Raw genomic sequence first — 18,313 nt, 5'->3', positions numbered from 1 at the left:
GTGGGATGCTGCCGACTCTGGGGGTCCTCGCAGGGCAGGGGCAGAGCAGTGGGGGGCATCCCAGGAGGTGCTTGGGGACATCGGGCCCTTCTGAGCCGTCCTCCCCTACCTCCCGTCCCCTCCTCACATGGCCAGCGGGCTACTCCTCTGGCTCTCGCTCAGAGCTTGGCTCCGAGGGCTTCCCCAGCCCCTCCCCACTCCATCGCCCTATTTTAATTCTCTGCACAGTGTCCATCTGTGGAAGAGACCTTGTGGCTGTCCCGTGTCGCTGCACGTAAGCGCCTTATAACCTACCGCGCTTGTCCCCCGATGCCTGCCCCCCTTTCTGGCCTCAGTCTGTCTTTAACGGGTTTTGAGACCCTACAAGCTTTCCTTCCCTCTCCCTCCTCCCTGTGCTTCCTCCTCTGCTAAAAGTCCGGGACATGGGGGTGGGGAACATCAGAGACCCTCGGCCAGGCCCAGACTCTCAGCCCTGCCCTGGGAGGAGGGGGAGCAGTCAGAGGCGAGGGGCCAAGGCAGGGCCCCTCCTGCCGGGGCGGCGGGTTGGGGATGAACCAGCCCCGGCCCCTTGAGGTGATGGCCACAGCAGGCCGAGCTTCCTTCCTGCCAGGCCTCTGCCTTTCACTTCTGGAAGGCCACGAGCTCCAACAGAGGGCTGGCGGTCCCCCCCCCCCCCCCCGGCGTGGACCCCCTCCCCGGAACAGGCACCCAGGGCATTTCCTCTGGCGATTCCAGCAAGTCCAGGCACGACCAAGGCAGGTCCCCGGAGGTCCAGGGTGTCGCACCCACATCTGCTCCAGCTGGCTCGCCCCTCCCCCCCAACTCCACCAGCCCCTCCCCCCGGGGCACCCCCAGTACCCCCCTCCCCGGCCCCCCCACCTCCGCCTGCCCTCCTGGCCTGCCCAGGCCGTGGCCCCAGGTCCTGCCATTACAAACACAGGGCCCCGGCCAGCCATGTTCTCCTCAACATAAATGTCATTTGTTTTTTGTGAAGATTTTGCCCCCCCCCCCCCCGGGAACGTTATCCTGAATCGGACCCAGGACACGGATATAGGAAAAACCCCCAGGGTGAGCTACCGTGCGGTGGGGCCTTCCCTGGAGCAGGGGCAGGGGCCTGGCCTGGGCAGCTGAGGGAGGCAGCCTGGCCCCAGCAGGCAGAGGCCTGAGTTTGAGACCCTATTCTGCCTCAAAGATCCGTGGGACCTGGGCTATGAACTGTTGGTTCACCTCCTGGAGTGGAAAACTCTGGCGGCTAAGAAGGGGACCTGGCCTTTAAAGGCCTCCCCCCACCCCTGGAAGTGATTCTGAGGTTTCTAGAGGTCATTTTCAACCAGGAATGATGGAATGGCAAGGGTGGGGGACTGTGGCTCCTGCTGCAGCCCCCCCCCCCCAACCCCGGTGAGCCCAGGCCAATGTCAGGGGGCCCGCCATCCCCCCAGGGATCCCTCCCTCAGGAACCCAAACCTCCCTGTAAAGCTGAGCACGAAGCCCCAAGCTCTTGGCCTCTGTCCTCAGCAGTGTGACTGACCCCTCACCTGGCGGCCACATCACCAGACCCCTCCCTCGCTGCCCCCTCCCACTTCTTCATCTGCAAAATGGGAGCAGGTGGGAAGAGGGGGGGCTCCTCCCAGGCTCCCTTCCCCTGGGCTGCCCCTCCCTGGCTGGGAAGAGGGGAAGGGGCCAGGGCAGATGGGAGGAGGGGAGGCGGCACTTGTGGGGACATCGGGGCGGGGGCTGTGCTGTCGTGGCACCTGTTTTGGGTCTTTTGCAGAGCTGGCCCCTCCCCGGGTTTCAAGAGCTGCTTGTCAGATCACAACAGAGGGAATGTGGAAATGGGGGGGCGGCGGGGCAAGGGAGTCTGGACAAACTGGCACATACACGACAGATGTTTGCTCAGAAAAATACAGTAAAATCGTCATGCAAATATAACAGGGAATCTGCTTTCTCACACCACTGGCTTCTCCGCCTGCCTGCTTTTCTGTTTTGCCAATCCGGTGTGAGGAGGGGTTGGGGGGCAGGTTTTGGGGAGCTGGGGGAGGCCTGCTCTGCGCGTCCATGCCCGCCTCCCCGCTCCACTCCCCAGGAGAACAGTCCTTTCTTTGCAAATGTCACCCCCAAAGTGAGCCCCGGGCTTGGTCGGTCCCCCCAGTGGGTGTGAGAGAGGTGCTCGGTCGAGCCCTGAGGCCCCCTCACCCTCCGCTGCCACCCCCCCCCCCAGATCCTACCCTGGCAGGAAGGTCACTAGAGCCCCCCACTCAGGAACTGGCACTAGCTTTCCGGTCAGACTCCGCCCACAGTACAGGTCTTGGCCCCTTCCCGGCACCCACCCTCACCCCATAGTCACACTCCCCAGATCTCAAGAAACCCCACTTGGGCCAATGACACAGGCCAGAGCATAGGGAGAGCCGGGCGGGCTCCTCCCTCTCCTGAGGTGGTTGGGGCGCCAGGGGGCACCCTGGCAGGCAGGCGAAGCTACGGCTGTCTCCACCCCCTACAGGCCCATCTCCCATCCGCAGGTGGAAGGACCGCTGACTCTGGCCCCTCAACACCCTGACGGTATTCAAGACCCCCCAGTCTCAGGACCCCAGATCTGCCCCCTTAGAGCTCGCCCCCGGGAAGCCCCTCGTTCTGGAGAAAGGCGGCCACTGTGGTCTGGCCCTGCCCTCCCTCCAGTGCCCTCTGCCACCCACACTGAGAAACCCCAGGAGCCCAACGGTCCCAACTGCCAGGCTCTGGGTCGCTATGGTGACAGAGGCCGGCCAGGGCGGGGGAGGGCCCCCTCCAACCCAGCCTGCTCCTTCCCGGGCGGGGGTGGGGGGGCTCACCGCCGTTTGTGCTTTGTTCGATGTTGGGTGGGGGTCAGCAAGGGAGGATTGGCCATCTCCATGGCAACGTGGGTGCCCCTCGGGCCAGAGGGTGGGGGTGGGGATGGGCAGCCACGAAGGGGTGAGTGGAAAGCCCCCAAAAGCCCTCCTTGCTCCGGACAGGCTGAGGCGCTACCCCAAGAGCCCATGACAGGGGGTCGGGTAGGTGGGAGGCTAGGGTGTGGGGGCGGAGGCCGGAAGGGCTCCCCCATGAGACCCCACCTCCCTGCTGCTCCCAGGCATTAGCGTTCTCGGCTGCGCTTGTGGGACGAGGAGGGGTCCTGGAGGCCCAGAGAGGTGGGGGGTGGGCCAGAGTGTGGAGCCCTGCACCTGAGATGCGGTGGCTGCCGGCCCAGCCGCTCTCCTGACCCCTCAGCAGCTCCCAGGCTACTTGGAAGACACTGGAAGGGGGCTGGTGGACCATCCCCAGGTCTGCTCCTCCCCTGTCAGCAGGACCTCCCACCTCTCCCGGTACTGGGGTTGGGGGGGGGGCCGAGGCCCCCCACAGGATGAATCACAGCTCTGTGCTCAGGGGCGTGGCCACGGGGCTTTCTAGAATGGAAAAGCACCCGCCTGATTCTCAAGTCCCGCAGCCCCGGGAGACCACAGGTGGTGGGTGGTGGACAGAGGAGGAGGGTCCCCGGGAGGCCGCTGGGGGTGGCGGACAGCACTGGGCCGGGAAGGGGGGAGACTGACCCTAACCCGCCACCTGGTAACCTGACCCTGGGGTCATCACCTTTCTCTGGGCCTCAGTTGCCCTGTCCGTGAAGGAAGGACTGATGCCCCGTGTCCATCTGCTACTAGATCTCCAAGTGACCTGTCCCCCACGGAGCAGGGGGAGGGCTTCGGTCCGTCTCCACCCCAGGCTCCTCTGCCCCCAAACCTGTCCCCGGTCCCAGAGCCCCGGTCCCCCCACACCCTCCTTTGGCTTCCTGGCCTGCCCCCCGCCCCCACCCAGCCCGCACCCCCCAGCAGAGTCCCTGGGCAGCACAGTAAAGACGACTGGTTTCGGTATCAGTGTGTAAACTTTAAGAAGGACATGTCTTTGTTTTCCTGTCCGTTATTGTCGGGTGGTAGTTGTTCACAGTCAGGTGGTGGTCAGGTGTGTGCGTGGGTGCGTGCGTGCGGGTGTGCGTGTGCGTCCACTCCTCGGCCCCGGGCCCCCTGCGCGCCCCGCCCGGCCGCCCCCGGGCCCTTCCCCACGTGCCCCCGGCCCGCCCCCTCCAGCCTCACCGGAGAGGAGAGGGTCACAGCTTCTGCTGGGCCGAGACCCCCTTCCAGTAATCGAGGATGTCGTGCAGGTCCTCGTCCTTGGCGAACTGGACCTTCTTGCGCAGAGCGTGGCCGGCGGCCATGTACACCTCCTCCCGGTGGTGCTTCTTGTAGGGCCGGAAGCGCTCCCAGATCTTGTGCGTGCTCTCGGACGAGTACTCAGGGCTGGACGAATAGCCCGAGTAGTAGTGTCTGGGGGAGAGCTGCGAGTAGGTGGAGTCCCGCTTGGTGCGGGTCAGCGGCTTGAGGAAGGACACGCGCTGGCTCAGGCTGTCGGTGCCCTCCTCGTAGTACAGGGCCGGGAAGCTGTGCCGGTGCTCGCTGCAGTGGTAGGCGGGCTTCACCTCCAGGTGGTGGACGCCGCCCCCGGTGCTGCTCCCGCTGCTGCTCGCGGGCACCAGCGGGAGCCGGTCCAGCGGGCTGTTCAGGGGGCTGCCCTTCTCGATGTACTTGGAGTCGCCCTTGGCCAGCCCCGTGGCGGCCGGGTGATCCGGCACATCCAGGCTGAAGACCTTGGCGCTCTTGATGGAGCCGCTGGAGGAGACGCTGCAGGTCTTGCGGGCCACCGCGGCATCGGCGCTCAGCTGGCGCTGCAGCGGGTGATGGGAGCTCTCCTTGTAGGGGGGTGAGAGGAAGCTGGGCCGCTCCAGCGCCCCGGGGGGGGCGGCGGCCGAGGAGGCGGTGGAGGCCGCAGGGAGGGACTGACACTCAAAGGCCATCTCGGGGTCCCCGCCACTGCTGCCACCCCCTAGGAAAGAGGCCGAGTCCAACTTGAGGGCATCGATGCAGTTGTTAATGATCTGATTGACCTTGTCCACCTCCTTGGCGATGGTGGAGATCTCAGCGGCCGAGCCCTGGCCATTCTCCAGCTCCGGGAGGTCATCCTCGGGCCGGGCCAGGCCATCGCCAGCCGCGCCCGTGCGCACCTCGATATAGTTGCCCTTGGTGGCCACCTTGGGCGTGTCCAGCCCAGCCTCCAGCCCCTTGGAGGTGGGCAGCTTCTCCCCGATCATGGAGGGGATGGAGGACATCCGGGACACGGGCAGCACGGGCGGCTCGCCCAGCTTCTGCGTGGCGTGGACCACGGAGCCGGCGTCCACGTCAGCCCCGTAGCGCATCTCCAGGATGGTCTTCTTGACCTTGGCGGACTTCTGCTTCTCCTCCTGCATGCGCCGCTTGCGCAGGCAGTAGTAGACGGCCCCCAGCACGATGACCATGCCGAAGAGACAGCCCAGGATGGTCATGATGTAGTGGGTGGTGGTGGAGGTGCTGGGCGCCAGGTCGCCCGGGACCGGGTCCCGGGTGGTGAAGGTCAGGCAGGTGTGGTTGAAGCGGCGGCTGTTGCGCAGCGAGGTCACGCAGAAGGTGTACTCGGTGTGCGCCCGCAGCTTGTCCAGCGTCACGATCTCCTTTTTGTTCTTGAGGGTCATGACGTCGGAGAAGTAGCTGTTGTTGTACTGCACCAGGACGTACATCTTGCTGTAGGGGTGCGGGATGATGACGACCAGCGTGGCCGAGGTGAAGGTGACGTGGTGCAGCTTGATGGCCGGCCCCGCCGACGCGTCCGTGGTGGACGAGGCCGGCGGCTCCACCGAGAGGATCTCGTCGGGGTTGAAGCCCGAGTTCTCGTCGGGCTCCCTCTGGGCATCGGTGGAGTAGGGCGTGGGGTGGCTGGCGGGCCGGGCGGGCAGTGAGCCGTTGCGGCACTTGGCCTGCAGCACGGTGATGGCGTTGAGGCTGTGGTAGGGCCGGGGCACCAGCAGCGGGTAGCCGGCGAACTCGCGGGGGGACTCACACTGCAGGCGGTCGTAGTTCTTGGTGACGTTGTTGAAGACCACGAGCCAGGCCAGGAAGCCGAAGAGGTCGCACTCGCAGTTGAAGGGGTTGCCGGCCAGCTCGCACACCATGAGGCTGGCCAGGCTGGCGAAGGTGGCGCCGTCCAGGCGGCTGAGGCGGTTGGAGGACAGGTCGATGCTGATGAGGCTCGGGCACTCAGAGAAGGCGGCGGGCGTCACCACCTCGATGAGGTTGTGCTGCACGAAGAGGAACTGCAGGCGGCCCATGCCCCGCAGCATGCCCTCGGTCAGGTTGCTGAGCTTGTTGTAGCCCAGCTGCAGCACCTGCAGGCTCGACTGGCCCAGGAAGGCGCCGTCCTCGATGTAGGAGATCTCGTTCTTGGTGAGGTTGAGGTCGGTGAGGTTCCCGAAGCGGTTGAGCGAGGAGTAGAGCACGGCCTTGAGCTTGTTCTCATTGAGCCGCAGGTCGTGCACGGTGCTGTTGATGTGCTGCGGGATGGTCTCGTAGGGCGGCTGGTTCTGGCTGCAGATGGCCAGCCACACGTACCCCTTGTCGCCCTCGATGAGCCAGCAGTCGGCGCGCACGGCGCCCGGCCGGCACACGCACAGCAGCGCGGCCGCGCACAGCCCCAGGCGCAGCATGGCTCTCGCCTCGGCCCCCTCGCAGGCCGGGCTCGGGGTGGAGGGGCACGGGGGGTGGGGGGGTGCCTAGCGGCCGGAGGCTGGGGCCAGCAGCACAGTCCTCCCTGGGGCCGTCACCATCTTGGGGGCCACCCCCGGCTCGGGGGCCCCAGGTGAGGCAGGCACGGCCAGTGCCAACCGCTGGGGGCCGTCCGGGGCGCTACGAGCAGTCGCTTGGTGCCGGGGCCCAGCCAGGGCCGGTGGGGGGGGGCCTGGGGCCCCACAGCCTGCTTCCCGGAAGTGTTCCTCTCCTTCGAGGGCAGGTGCCCAGGCCCTCAGGGCTTGACTTCCTCTCCCTCCTCCTCCTCCTCTTCCTCCTGGGATTCCGGGCTCAGAACTTCAAAGGATTCCCACGGGAGGCTGGAGACGGGAGCTGAGCGGGGAGCACACGAGAGACGGGGGCAGGAAGGAAGAGACCCATCTGTCACCTGGTTCCTGAAAGGCAGCACCGACAGGGGGTGACAGATCAGTGGGAAGGCTCAGAGCCACCCCTCTAAGTTCCAGCGCAGGACCCCACTCCCTCTCCCGCCCCCTCCCGGGGGTCCTGTGCCAGCAGCGCTCTGGGGTCCCTGCCACATAAAAGAAGGGAGGGGACGGGTGGCAAGAGGGGGAGGAGGGGGCCAAGGGCCCAGAAGGAGGGAGACGGAAGAAACAAGGGAGGGGGACGGGGGACAGAGTCTGAAGACAGTGGGCAGAGAAGGGAGACTGGAGTTAATAGGTCAAGTGCACGCGCGCGCGCACACACACACACACACACAGATGCTCCAGCACACGCTGCGGCCCACACGCATCCACCTGCCCACACAAAGACCCACATGCCCTCGTGTGAGCCAGAACTGCACAGCATGCCCACTTAAACAGGTCTCCACACGCACACACAAGCACACCTACGATCGTGTGTACAACAGGCCCGCACACACATGGACACGTACCCGAGCAGCCACCCTCAAATCCAGAGAAGAATTAAGAAGCCCAGCAAAATGCCTCCTCTCCTCCATGCCCAAAGATAAATAATTCATTTGTTGTGTAACTGCTCTTGTTCCAAAAATAATTCCCTTGTCTTGGCTTCCGTGGGGGAGGGGGAGCACAGCAGCATGGCCGTGGTCCCCCCAGGCAGGAGGATGCAGGGGCTGGGGTCTCCCGCAGTGGGAGGGCAGGAGATGAGCTCATCCTGCAGGCCAGAGCCAAGCCAAGGGGAAGACGGGGTGAGAGTCCGGGAACCCTGACACGCCCCCCGCGTCCCTTCCTTGGTGTTTGCCCGGAGCGGCCCGGAGCCCGCAAGGGGTGGGGTCCTAGGCAGGTGAAGAACCCAGAGACCTTTGCAATTGTGTGACCAGAGCCCGGAATCCCCCTCAGTGGCTAGAGACTCAGAGGCCCAGAGAGGGGCAGGGACTTGCCCAGAGTCACCACCACACCCGGGGCCAGGATCAAGGCTCCCGAGGCAGCAGGAATCGGGGGCCCGGTGCCCTATCCATCCTGCCCCATGAGCCAGATGCCGTGCACACCTGAGTCTGTTTCCATATCTCTAAAGTGGGGACAAGGCCCCTGCCTGGCCATCTGCGGGGAGGAGTGAGCCATGCGGCCTCGGCTCAGGACGCAGGGGTGGGGGGGGAGTGCGGCAGGTGGGGGGGACAGGGGCGGTGCAAGGCTCCCAGCCCACAGACCCTCTTTCTTCCAAGTGGGGAAACCGAATCTCAGTCTAGGGGGACTTGTCGGGGTTGCCCGGCAAGCCAGACTGGGCGCTCAGCCAGACCAGTCTCGAACGCTCATCCAGGGCTCTCCTGACTGCGGGAAGAGCTTGGTCCTCCCTCCCTCCGCCCTGGGCAGGGGCCAGGGATGTGAAGATGAAGCCAGAGAAACTTATGTTTGAATAAAGAAAGCCTGAGACCATTCACAAGGGCCACTTCTGCCTCCTCCTCCTGGGAAACTCCAGGAAAGAGTGCGCTTTAAGGAAAAAGTGTTAAATCTTTGCTGTTAAAGCCAAACCAATTTACAGCCCTGAGCCCCGGGGGCTGGAACGGAGGAGAGGAAAGTGGAGAGGGAGAAAAAGGGCCCAAAGATGCCCAGGCAGGGCAGCTCTTGTTGAGGCAGCAAGTACATCGGACGTCGGATGACCCCTCTCGGATGAAAGGCCGCCGCAGCTTCAGAAGCTGTGATGTTTAGGTGCTCCAGGGAGGCCAGCCTCACACCTCCTGGTCCCCGGTCCCTGGTGGGGCCAGCTCAGGCTGAGGGGCAGGACTGGGAGGAGATGGGGGGACCCACAAGGCTGGCAGGCAAGAAGGGGCACACGGGCAGCACACAGAGGCAGGGCAGGATTAGTTCAACCCCCCCAGGCCTTTTTAGGGCTGCACCGGCGGCATATGGAAGTTCCCGGCTAGGGGTCGAATCAGAGTTAACAACTGCCGGCCTATACCACAGCCACAGCAATGCAGGATCCGAGTCATGTCTGCAACCCACACCATAGCTCGTGTCAACGCTGGATCCTAACCCACTGAGTGAGGCCAGGGATCAAACCCACATCCTCATAGATACTAGTCGGGTTCATTACTGCTAAGCCAGGACGGGAACTCCAGCAGGGAGCATTTCTGTCCTTGGCTGTGCCATGCAAGTCTCAAGCCGGGAGTCTGGAGACCCGGGCTTGTGTCTGATGTGGCCACTGGCTCCTAGGGGCGCTCAGGCCAGTCCTACCCCTCTGGGGGCCCCAGTCACCCACTTCCCCAGGCAGCGAGGTTGGACTGGAGGAGGCTGGGTTGCCAAGTTCGCCCTGGCAGAGAACCCCCACCTGTGCAACTCCTCTGGCTGGGAATGTCTGGGGACCACATTTGCATGCAGGTGGCGTGCAGGTGTGCGCCAGCTCAGAGCACCGGAGCAGGGGCATGCTGACAAGTAGACGGGTGTGAGGGCAGGCGTGTGTGCACACATGCACTCATGTGCACAGGACGTGAGCCTTCATGGCCGGCTACAGGTGTGAACGAGGGCATGCCAGCGTGTGGTGGGGCGGGAGGGAGGCACGTGGGCCATCTCAGGGGCACAGAGGCACACATCTATCTGTCCACACGTCAAGCACATGTATGTTCCACATAAGAGTATGTACGCACGTGTGTAACTTCTGTGGCATCCAGCCCCGCCCCATCCCCAGATCTGAGGTGCTCAAACCAGCACCCGCTCAGCCAGACCCAGCAGCTGTCAGGGAAAGCTGAGCTGGCCAGACGCTTGGAAAGCCCAGGCCATGCCAAGGCTGGAGAAGGAGGCGGAGGGGCGGGAGGGGAGTAGGAGAAGGCTCCCAGGCCTGGGGGGGTTGAACTAATCCTGCCCTGCCTCTGCCCTTCCCAAATGTCCAGGGGGCACAGCGTCCCCGTGCCCCCGACCCCAGCCATTCCCCAACCTGGGCTCTTAAGGTGGCCCCGCCCTCTCTTCTGCTCCTCCTGGGGCCTCCTGGACAGCCTGGGTCTGGGCCAGGGCCCAGCTTCCCCCCCCACCCCCGCCGTGACTCAGAGTGGGGCAGAGGCTCCCCCGTCACCCTGTCCCCTGTGCGTCAGCTGCCTGTCCCTGTCCCTGGGCTGCCTGCCCACCACCCCTCGAGGCCTGACACAGCCAGAGAGGGGGGATGGCAAGGCCAAGAAGGCGCTGACAGCAGTACTTGGCCTCTGGCCTGGCTGCACACCCACACAAGGTGTGGGGAGGGGTGGGCCGGCTGCCGTGCTATCAGGCCTGGGGCCGAGGGTCCTGGCGTCGGGCCCTTCCCAGGCTCCCACAGGAGCGATGCTGTGGCCCAGACACCAGTGTGGGAGGAATAGAGCCCTCCCCCTCCCCCACCCCCGCCTCGCCAACACCTGGGGGATGGAGAGAGAGAGAGGAAGCGAGGGAGCTGCAGACAGGAGGTGAGGGCTGAGGAGGAGGGAAAAGCAAAAATCGGGAGACAGCTGAGCCAGGAGAGGCAGCGGAATAGAGACAAATGGAGAGGGCACATTGGAGATGAAGGAATCGATCAGCAGAAAAGCACAGCGAGATGACAAACATGGGGGGTGCAAAGGGGGAGCACAGCGACTGCGGCCCCTTCCGCCCACCCACCCAGGGGCCAGGGAGGCAGAGGAGCCGTGGGACCTGCTGAGCCACTGAAACGCAGCCTGTGACCAGCCCAGAAGGGGGTGGGGAGCGGCAGGAAGCAGCGGGTGGAAGCCGAGGCCTTTTCTGCCGAGGACCGAAGGGCGCCAAACCTGGGAGGGAGTGGGCCCCCCGGGAAGCAGGCTGCAGGCCAGAGGCCAAGGCCAAGAGCAGCGCTCCCAGCCGACCTGGCCTGACTGGAGCCCCCCCACCCCCCACCCCACAGGTGTGGGGTAGAGTCAGTGCTGGCCAGAGACGGGGGCAGGCCCAAAGTGCCGGACCAGCGCATGTTCAAGGGGCCCCCTGTCCGGCGATCACAGAGAGAAGCTGGGGGCAGCATGCTGTCGAGGGATCTTGGGGTGGGCCCCCAGTCTAGCGGGCTACGCTCTGTAGAATGTCCGCTCTCACGGGGACACCCTGGGACAGAGGGGAGGGAGGAGAGTACGTGAGACCTTACAGGTCCTGGGGCAGAGCCGAGGGGGCAGGGGCTCTGTTGAGACTTGGGCGGGGCCATGGCATGTCTGGGTTCCTCTGGGCGAAGGCTTCCCCTCTCTGGGCCTCCGCACCCACCCCACCCCCAAGTCGCCAGCTGATCCTTTTGGAGTCTGCACTCATTTCCCTGTGCCACGTGGCTCAGGGCCCCTCCCTGGACTCAGAATCCTAGAGCCTTAGAGCAGCAGGCTCGAGGCGTCCCATCAGAGGGGAAACCGGGCCAGGACTGGGGAAGACGACAAACCCTGATCTGCCAACCCTGAATCCTCTCCGGGAGCTTCCTGCACCCCAGACATGGGCCTCCCCCACTCAGCTGCCCCAGGACACGACGCAGGAGACTTGATCCCTACCTGCAAGGCTGCCTGAGGTGCGTCAGGTGCGTGCACACTGCGTGGCACTGGAGGCCTCAGAAAACGCCAGCTACCGATAAATGAGGGTGTGGTCCTGATTTCCTCATAAGATTAGGGTTCCCCTGGACTCAGGCTCCCTGTACCCCTGGGCCACATCTGCCCCCTGACCTCCACAGCAGACTGACCATCAAGCTCCCCAGTCAGAGGGGAATCTTGACCTCCTGGCCCCAGGCTGGGGGGCTGTGAGGATCAGGGGGCTGCTCCCCCTGCCTGGGCTGGACGCTGGGCAGGGTGAGGTCTGCCTGTGTGCCCGGGCTAAGAGCAGAGGGTGCAGGATGAAGAGTGGGGGTCCGGCAGGGAAGACGCGGGGCCGGCCAGCTCTGAGTCCCTGGGCAAGTTGCAGGCCCGCGCCAAACCTGTTTCTCCACCTGGGTGGCGAGGTGTGTGCCTCCTGACACCCCAGGCAAACACGCTCCTTACAGGGCAGGGGGCCCAGAGAAGGCACCGCTCCTGCTCATGAGGCCACACTCCCGTGAGACACTCATTGATGGGGTCCAGGAAGCCTGACAGGGGAGGTGTTCCGACCTCCCAGGAGCTGGACGTGAGGCTTAGCCAGGGAAATAGCATTTGCAGCAGCTGATCAGCCCTGGCATGGGTTCCTCCCTGGGCCGGGCTGGCCAAGGCTCCCTGAGGTGCCACTGTCACTGTCCCTGTCAGTGCCATTAGCCAGGATTAATTAGGAGGACGGAGGACTCCTGGGGCCCAGCCAGAATTCGAGGGTGGGCGGCCACCTCGCTTCTCTCTACTGGAAGCACAGCACAGGCTCGGGGTCCCAGTGATGGGCCACCATGCCACCCTCAGGGGACAAAGCTTGCCACCCCCTGGGAACTCAATACTGGGTCTGGTGGCTGCCTCCACCTCACCAGGGCTCCTCGAGTGGGCTGCTCTGGGTCTCCGTTCCTCATCTGTAAAATGGGATAGGTAACACCTTCGCCCCTGAACCACTGCTTGGTGAGTAAACCATCTGGATATCAGGTGCAGAGAGAAAAAAGCATGGACGTTGGAGGCAAAGGGTCCCGGGACTGACTGCTGAGCTGTGGGACACAGGACACGTTAATGAGCCTCCCGGGGTTTCCATCTCCCCGCCCATAAGACAGCCACAGCTACCCTTGGCCCAAGGGCTCACGTGTGCCTGACATTTTATATGTCTTGACTCCTATGTCAGCCCAGCATGGCTGGTGCTGTTGGCTTCATTTTATAGATGAGAAAACTGAGGCCCCCTCCTTCCCCAGCTTCCAACAAACGGCCGGGTCCAGTGCAGGGACTGGACATGCCCAGGCCATCTTGTGGGCTTCCTGCCCCTCGGGTAGACTCCTCCCTCACTATCGGGAAAGCGTACGAGTGCGGGCTGTCCCTAAACCGAGAGACTTCCATTTCTCCATCCATTGGGAAGTACGCAGCCCAGGTCAGCCACGCTCCTCAAGTATCCCCAGGCGCTCTCCCACCTCAGGGCCTTTGCACATGCTGTTCTCTCTGCTTGGAGTGCTCTTCCCCTAATATCTGCACAACCCACTGCCTCACTTCATTCAGGTCTTTTCTCAGCTGCTCCCCGCAACCCCACCTTGCCTATAACGCCCAATCTGAGATGACTCACTGGTCACTCTACCCTGGCTTTGGTCTCTTCAGAGCCCTCAGCAATACAGGACATCATTCAGTTCCTTGTCAGCCTCCCCACTCCCATCATAAAATCAAAGTAGGCTTTACCTTTGTTTTGTTTTGTTTTGTTTTCTAGGGCCACACCTGCGGCACGTGGACGTGGACGTTCCCAGGCTAGGGATGGAATAGGAGCTGCAGCTGCAGGCCTATGCCACAGCCACAGCCAACACCAGATCAAGCTGAATCTGAGAGCTACACCACAGCTCACCAAATCCTTAACCCACTGAGTGAGGCCAGGGATCGAACCTGCATCCTCATGGATACTAGCTAGGTTTGTTACCTCTGAGCCACAATGGGAACTCCCAGTAGGCTTTATTTTGAATGAAACTGTAACCCTCATGCCGGGAACAGGGCGGGCATGTAACGGGTGCCCAGAACGTGATGTGTGGGATTCGAGCTCAGGGCTAGGGACTGGGATGGGGGACAGAGGAGCTCCTGGGGTTCCTGACTCCACTGAATCAGGATTTTAAATACCAGAGGGAGGTAGTCGCCTCCTTAGCGCAGTAGGCAGCGCATCAGCCTCACAAATACCACAGGGAGGGGCCCCACTACTGATGGGGTTCACGATGTACAAGAAATGTGCTGGGCCTTCTTTTTAGCCCCGTGAGCCTGTGTGTGCTTCCCATTTTTCAGATGAGGAAACTGAGCCTCAGAGAGGTACCACGATTGGCCTAAGACCATGCAGCTGGGAACTTGGACTGGCCTGAGCTCTTACCACTACCAGCCTTTCCAAGATTCCTGCAGCTATGACTTCCCCCCAACTTGCATACCTCCAGGGACAGGGATCTCAGCACCCACCCGAGGCTACTTATTCCCTTCTCGAACAGCTCATGTTGTTAGAGATTTCTCTACATTACAAAGCCAAACCTGGAACTCCCATCATGGTTCAGTGGAAACGAATCTGACTAGAATCCATGAGGATGCGGGTTCGATCCCTGGCCTTGCTCAGTGGGTTAAGGATCCGGCGTTGCCGTGAGCTGTGGTGTAGGTCACAGATGTGGCTCAGGTCTGGCATTGCTTTGGCTGTGGCGTAGGCCAGCAGCTACAGCTCAGATTCAGCCCCTAGCCTGGGAACCTCCATGTGCCAAGAGTGTGGCCCTAAAAAGACAAACAAACAAACACCAAAGCCAAACCTAGCCCCTGGGCCTCTTTCATCCATTGGTCCCAACCTGCCACTGGCTGGACATAGCTTGTCTGGGGCCGATGAAGCCAATCGCCCTCCTTGAAGGCCCATCTGATAATTGTTCATCGGTTCTCTCGTGCCTCTGCAATCCACTGATGCAGGCTAAACAGCCTCACGTCCTCCGCTGCTCTTCCCACCCCACGGTGTTAAGTCCCACACCCTTGGGTCCAGCTGCCCCGGGTCATGCTTGCTGTCAAGGTCCCTCCTAAAACGTGACACCTGGCGCTGAGCCTCAGTGCTAACGTGGTCTGAGCAGTGACGGCACCAGGGGCCCTCTGCCTCCCTTGTTTTGGCGTCACGCTTCTGTGAGATGCACGGCACTGTGTCCTCACCTTGTCCTCGATGTCAACCCCCTCCCCATCCGCCCCCCCCGGGGGGGCCCCTTCACACATCCTGCCAGGCAGCTCTGGGAAGGATCTGTTTGGGTTTCGCCTGAGGTGCTGGGTTTCCGTCCACTCCCATTCAATCACGCCTTGTTAGTCTCAGCCCTTCGTGCCAGCTGCTCCGCATCTCCGGGGAACGGGCTCCTGCCCCTCAATGCCGTGGCGCCCGCTCCCGGCTCTGTGCCATCCTGCGCTGGGCAAGCAGGCCACATCCGTGTCACAGGGAAAGGATGGACCAAGCCCACAGCTTACCCCTGGGGCGGCGGGGGGCACGCTGTCCAACTAGCCACACACTCGCCCACGCTCCTTACCTGCCTGCACGTATTTACTGCATACCCACTACGTGCCAGTGGCATGCTCTACTGCAGACAGACACACTCTGCCTCCACGGAGTCCCCAACTTACCCAACAGGGCTTAATAAGAAAACCGCCACGTCACCAGCAGCAAGAGCTGACAGTTATTGGAGGTTAATTGGGCTGGCAGAGCCTCGGTGTACAAAGCATCCATCTCCAGGCACAGTAACCTTGGCCAGAGAAGGAGGCTGGGCTGGTCTGCTGAGCCACGGGCTGTCAGGACACACTGAGGGCTGGCTCACTGCGTGACCTCGGCAGGTCAGCACCTTAGCCCTCTGGGCCTCAGTTTCCTCATCTGTTTAGGGGGAGAACAGCCGAGCATGTGTGGGTCTCTCTGGTTTGCTGGGGCCACTCCCAAGCCCCCTGTAACTGCTCACGGTGTCATGCCACCAGGAACTCAACTGGTGGTCAGGCCGCCCCTGCTCTCGGGGCGTCAAACCTGTCATCAGCACCTGTGCCGTGTCCAGGACTCAGTGGAAGGAGGTAGGCAGAGGGATGCAAGGGCTTTTACCAATGGTCTTGGCCTTGGGAAACGACTCAGCAGTCTGGTAGGAGAGGCCCTGACAGTGGTGCTACGGGCAGGTCTTCCCTCACAGGGCCCACCCCCTGGTGGTACCCACTCCCCAGCCCTAAGCAGCCCAGTATTCACCCCACCCACCACCGAGCACCTCAAGGAGCACGTGACCCTCCTGCTCACAGCCAAGAATGACCTAGATTAAAAGTCCATCTCCTAGTCCCACGCTAGGAGCCATCTCTGGCTTTCCCAGAATCCTCCAGGCTACTCAGGGGCCTGCCTCCCATCTGACCCCTGCCCTCCCCCACCTGACCTCTGCCTCCCCACCTTGCCCATCACCCCCCCACCTGACCCCTGCCCTCCCCCACCTGGCCCTGCCTGCCCACCTGGTCCCTGCCTGCTCACCTGGTCCCTGCCTCCCCCCAACACCTTGCCCCTGCCTCCCCCACCTGGTCCCTGCTGGCCCCTTGGCCTTGGCTCCGGCAAACCCCAGGCCCCGCTCAGCTGCAGCCCCGGGCACTACTCACCAGTCTCCACTGGACCCGCTCTTTCACCAGTGCCTGCGCACGCACGGCTGCCTCTGCCTGCATGGCCTCCATTCATTCATTCAATAAACATTTATGGAGCACCTACTATGTACCAGGCGCCGGCTAGGCCCGCCCTCCCGCCTCTGCTCTCTCTCCAGGGCCCCAAGGGCTGAACACTTCCCTGCTTTCCAACATCCTCAGGGCTGTCCCCAGGTGAGGTGGAGGCTCCGGGTGGCCAAGGGTGCGGCCCGCTTGGAGACAGCCTGGCAGGGGAGGGATGGGCAGCCTGGGGCAGGTGCAAACACAGTCCTGGGCTGATACAGGCTCGGCCTAAGCACCTCTCGTGTTAACTCACTAATCCTCGGCACAACCCCATGAGTCGGTACTGCTAGTATTCCCACCTTATAGAAGAGGAAGCTGCTACATGCTAGCTTTGACCCTCTGTGGCACCAGGCTCTGGGTCTAGAGATGGTGTCAGATCCTGTTCCCCCTGGACGATGGTTTTCGAAAAAGACTTTTTTAATGTGTTGCCAACATTGATAAGTTGGGGAGATTTTTATTTTTCAAATCCCCATTTCTGGAACCCACCAAAAAGCCTGGAAGAACTAGCTGCCCAGGTTCTGCATCCCAGGCCTGCGTGGACCCATTTCCTGGCTGCCTCTATGGCTGAGGTTCCCATGGCCCCCTGGGTGCTGGGGTTTGTGAGGCCAGCAGCAGAGGGAATCCCCGGGGGGATAACTGGAATCCCAGCCTACAGGGTGGGGGTGGGGGTGGGGGACCCCATGAGGGTCCCAGTTGGAACCCGAGGGTCCCACAGGACCTGGCTCCCTGGTTCTGTGGCTCTGGCTTCTTTGAGCTCTAGGACCCTCTAACATCATGTGTCTTTTTTTTGCGGGGGGGGGCTCTGATTATGCATCTTGGGCTCAAAATGCATAATTCCTTGATCCTAAAGCCCTTCTGAGCCTTGGCCTCTGTGTCACCGATGCCACAGGCCTTTTAGCTGCCTTGACCCATCACAACACCTGCTTGCCTCCAAGCAGGCTCACTGCAGTGGGGACCCCAAGCCAAGAAAACACCCAGCCAGCCCCCTAGACCTGCCTGGCACCCTGTGGGGTCCTTGTCTCTCCAATGACGCTGGTTGGGTTACTGGGTCAAGTTTGGGGCTCCCCTTGGGGTTTGAGGGTTACTTTCTCCCGAATATGACTTCTACTCTGTAAAATGCTGCCCGGCCGCCTGGGCTGAGGCTCGGGCCAAGGCTGCTGAGAACCTCAGGAAGCCTGAGGCCTCGGCTGCTCAAGCCACACCTGAGAGGAGAACCTGCAGCAAAGGGCTCTGGGCTTCTAGAATGGCTCCCTGCTCCTGTCCTCTGCTCCCCCAGACCTCAGGCTCCCCTCACTCTGCTCACCTGGGACCCCTGCTCACCCTCTCCACTGCCTCTCCTGGGCCAGGGCCAGGCTGAGACCCCTCCTAAGGCCACAAGCCCAAACTAGGTGGTCGCATGGGGTCCCTCTCCTGGCCCTGAGACTAGCTTCTCTGGTGCGGGTGGGGGGGCTTGCGGGGCCCTGCAGCTGCAGCATTGGAGAACAAGAGAGCTCTGTTCGTGCAGGAGGAGCCCCGGACATGCCCGGGGGGAGGCCCACCCCAGGAACTGCTGGCTGCGTGGAGACCACAGCTAGGACACGTGGCCACCGAGTCCGCGTGGCCGACCCATGGAGACTGGCCCTCCCTCGTGTTCTCCCGGAAGGACGGGCCGCATTCAGCTCAAATCCCGGCTCTGCCACGGCACGAAGAGCGTGGCCCTGGCAAGCTAGCTCTTTCCTCTGAGTCTCAGTCTCCTCTTCTGTAAAATGGGACTAGAAGGACCCTACCCCAGAGGGATGGAGAATGAAAGCTACAGAGCAGGGTCTGGCACACAGTAAGTGCTCAATAAAGTTAGCTGCCTCTGGAATGTTTACAGGCGTGGCACAGCGCCTGGCACATGGCAGGTCCCCGTCCCCCCGTGCCTGCAACACTGGCAGTGAGGAAGGGATGAGGCCTGGCCCCTGACAGCATCTGCCTTCCTGCCAGGTCCTGCCCC

General features: G+C 62.7%; 1 protein-coding gene across 1 annotated transcript; it reads right to left on the bottom strand.

The window, feature by feature from the left end:
- Positions 1-4,080: 4,080 nt before the first annotated feature.
- ELFN2 (extracellular leucine rich repeat and fibronectin type III domain containing 2) lies at positions 4,081-16,969 on the bottom strand. The gene is made up of 2 exons (XM_047786346.1): positions 16,237-16,969; positions 4,081-7,048 (listed from the first exon to the last, which is right to left on the bottom strand). The coding sequence occupies exon 2, from the start codon at positions 6,572-6,574 to the stop codon at positions 4,112-4,114; it is 2,463 nt and encodes an 820-aa protein (XP_047642302.1). The 5' UTR covers positions 6,575-7,048; positions 16,237-16,969; the 3' UTR covers positions 4,081-4,111.
- Between the last annotated feature and the right edge of the window lie 1,344 nt (positions 16,970-18,313).

Source organism: Phacochoerus africanus, chromosome 7, assembly GCF_016906955.1.
Source record: "Phacochoerus africanus isolate WHEZ1 chromosome 7, ROS_Pafr_v1, whole genome shotgun sequence".
Taxonomy (NCBI): domain Eukaryota; kingdom Metazoa; phylum Chordata; class Mammalia; order Artiodactyla; family Suidae; genus Phacochoerus; species Phacochoerus africanus.
This window is presented reverse-complemented; position numbering and strand designations above follow the sequence as displayed.

What these genes read in the sequence shown, in the direction of transcription:
- ELFN2 (XM_047786346.1), bottom strand. Translation starts at nt 6,574, where the DNA reads ATGCTGCGCCTGGGGCTGTGCGCGGCCGCGCTGCTGTGCGTGTGCCGG.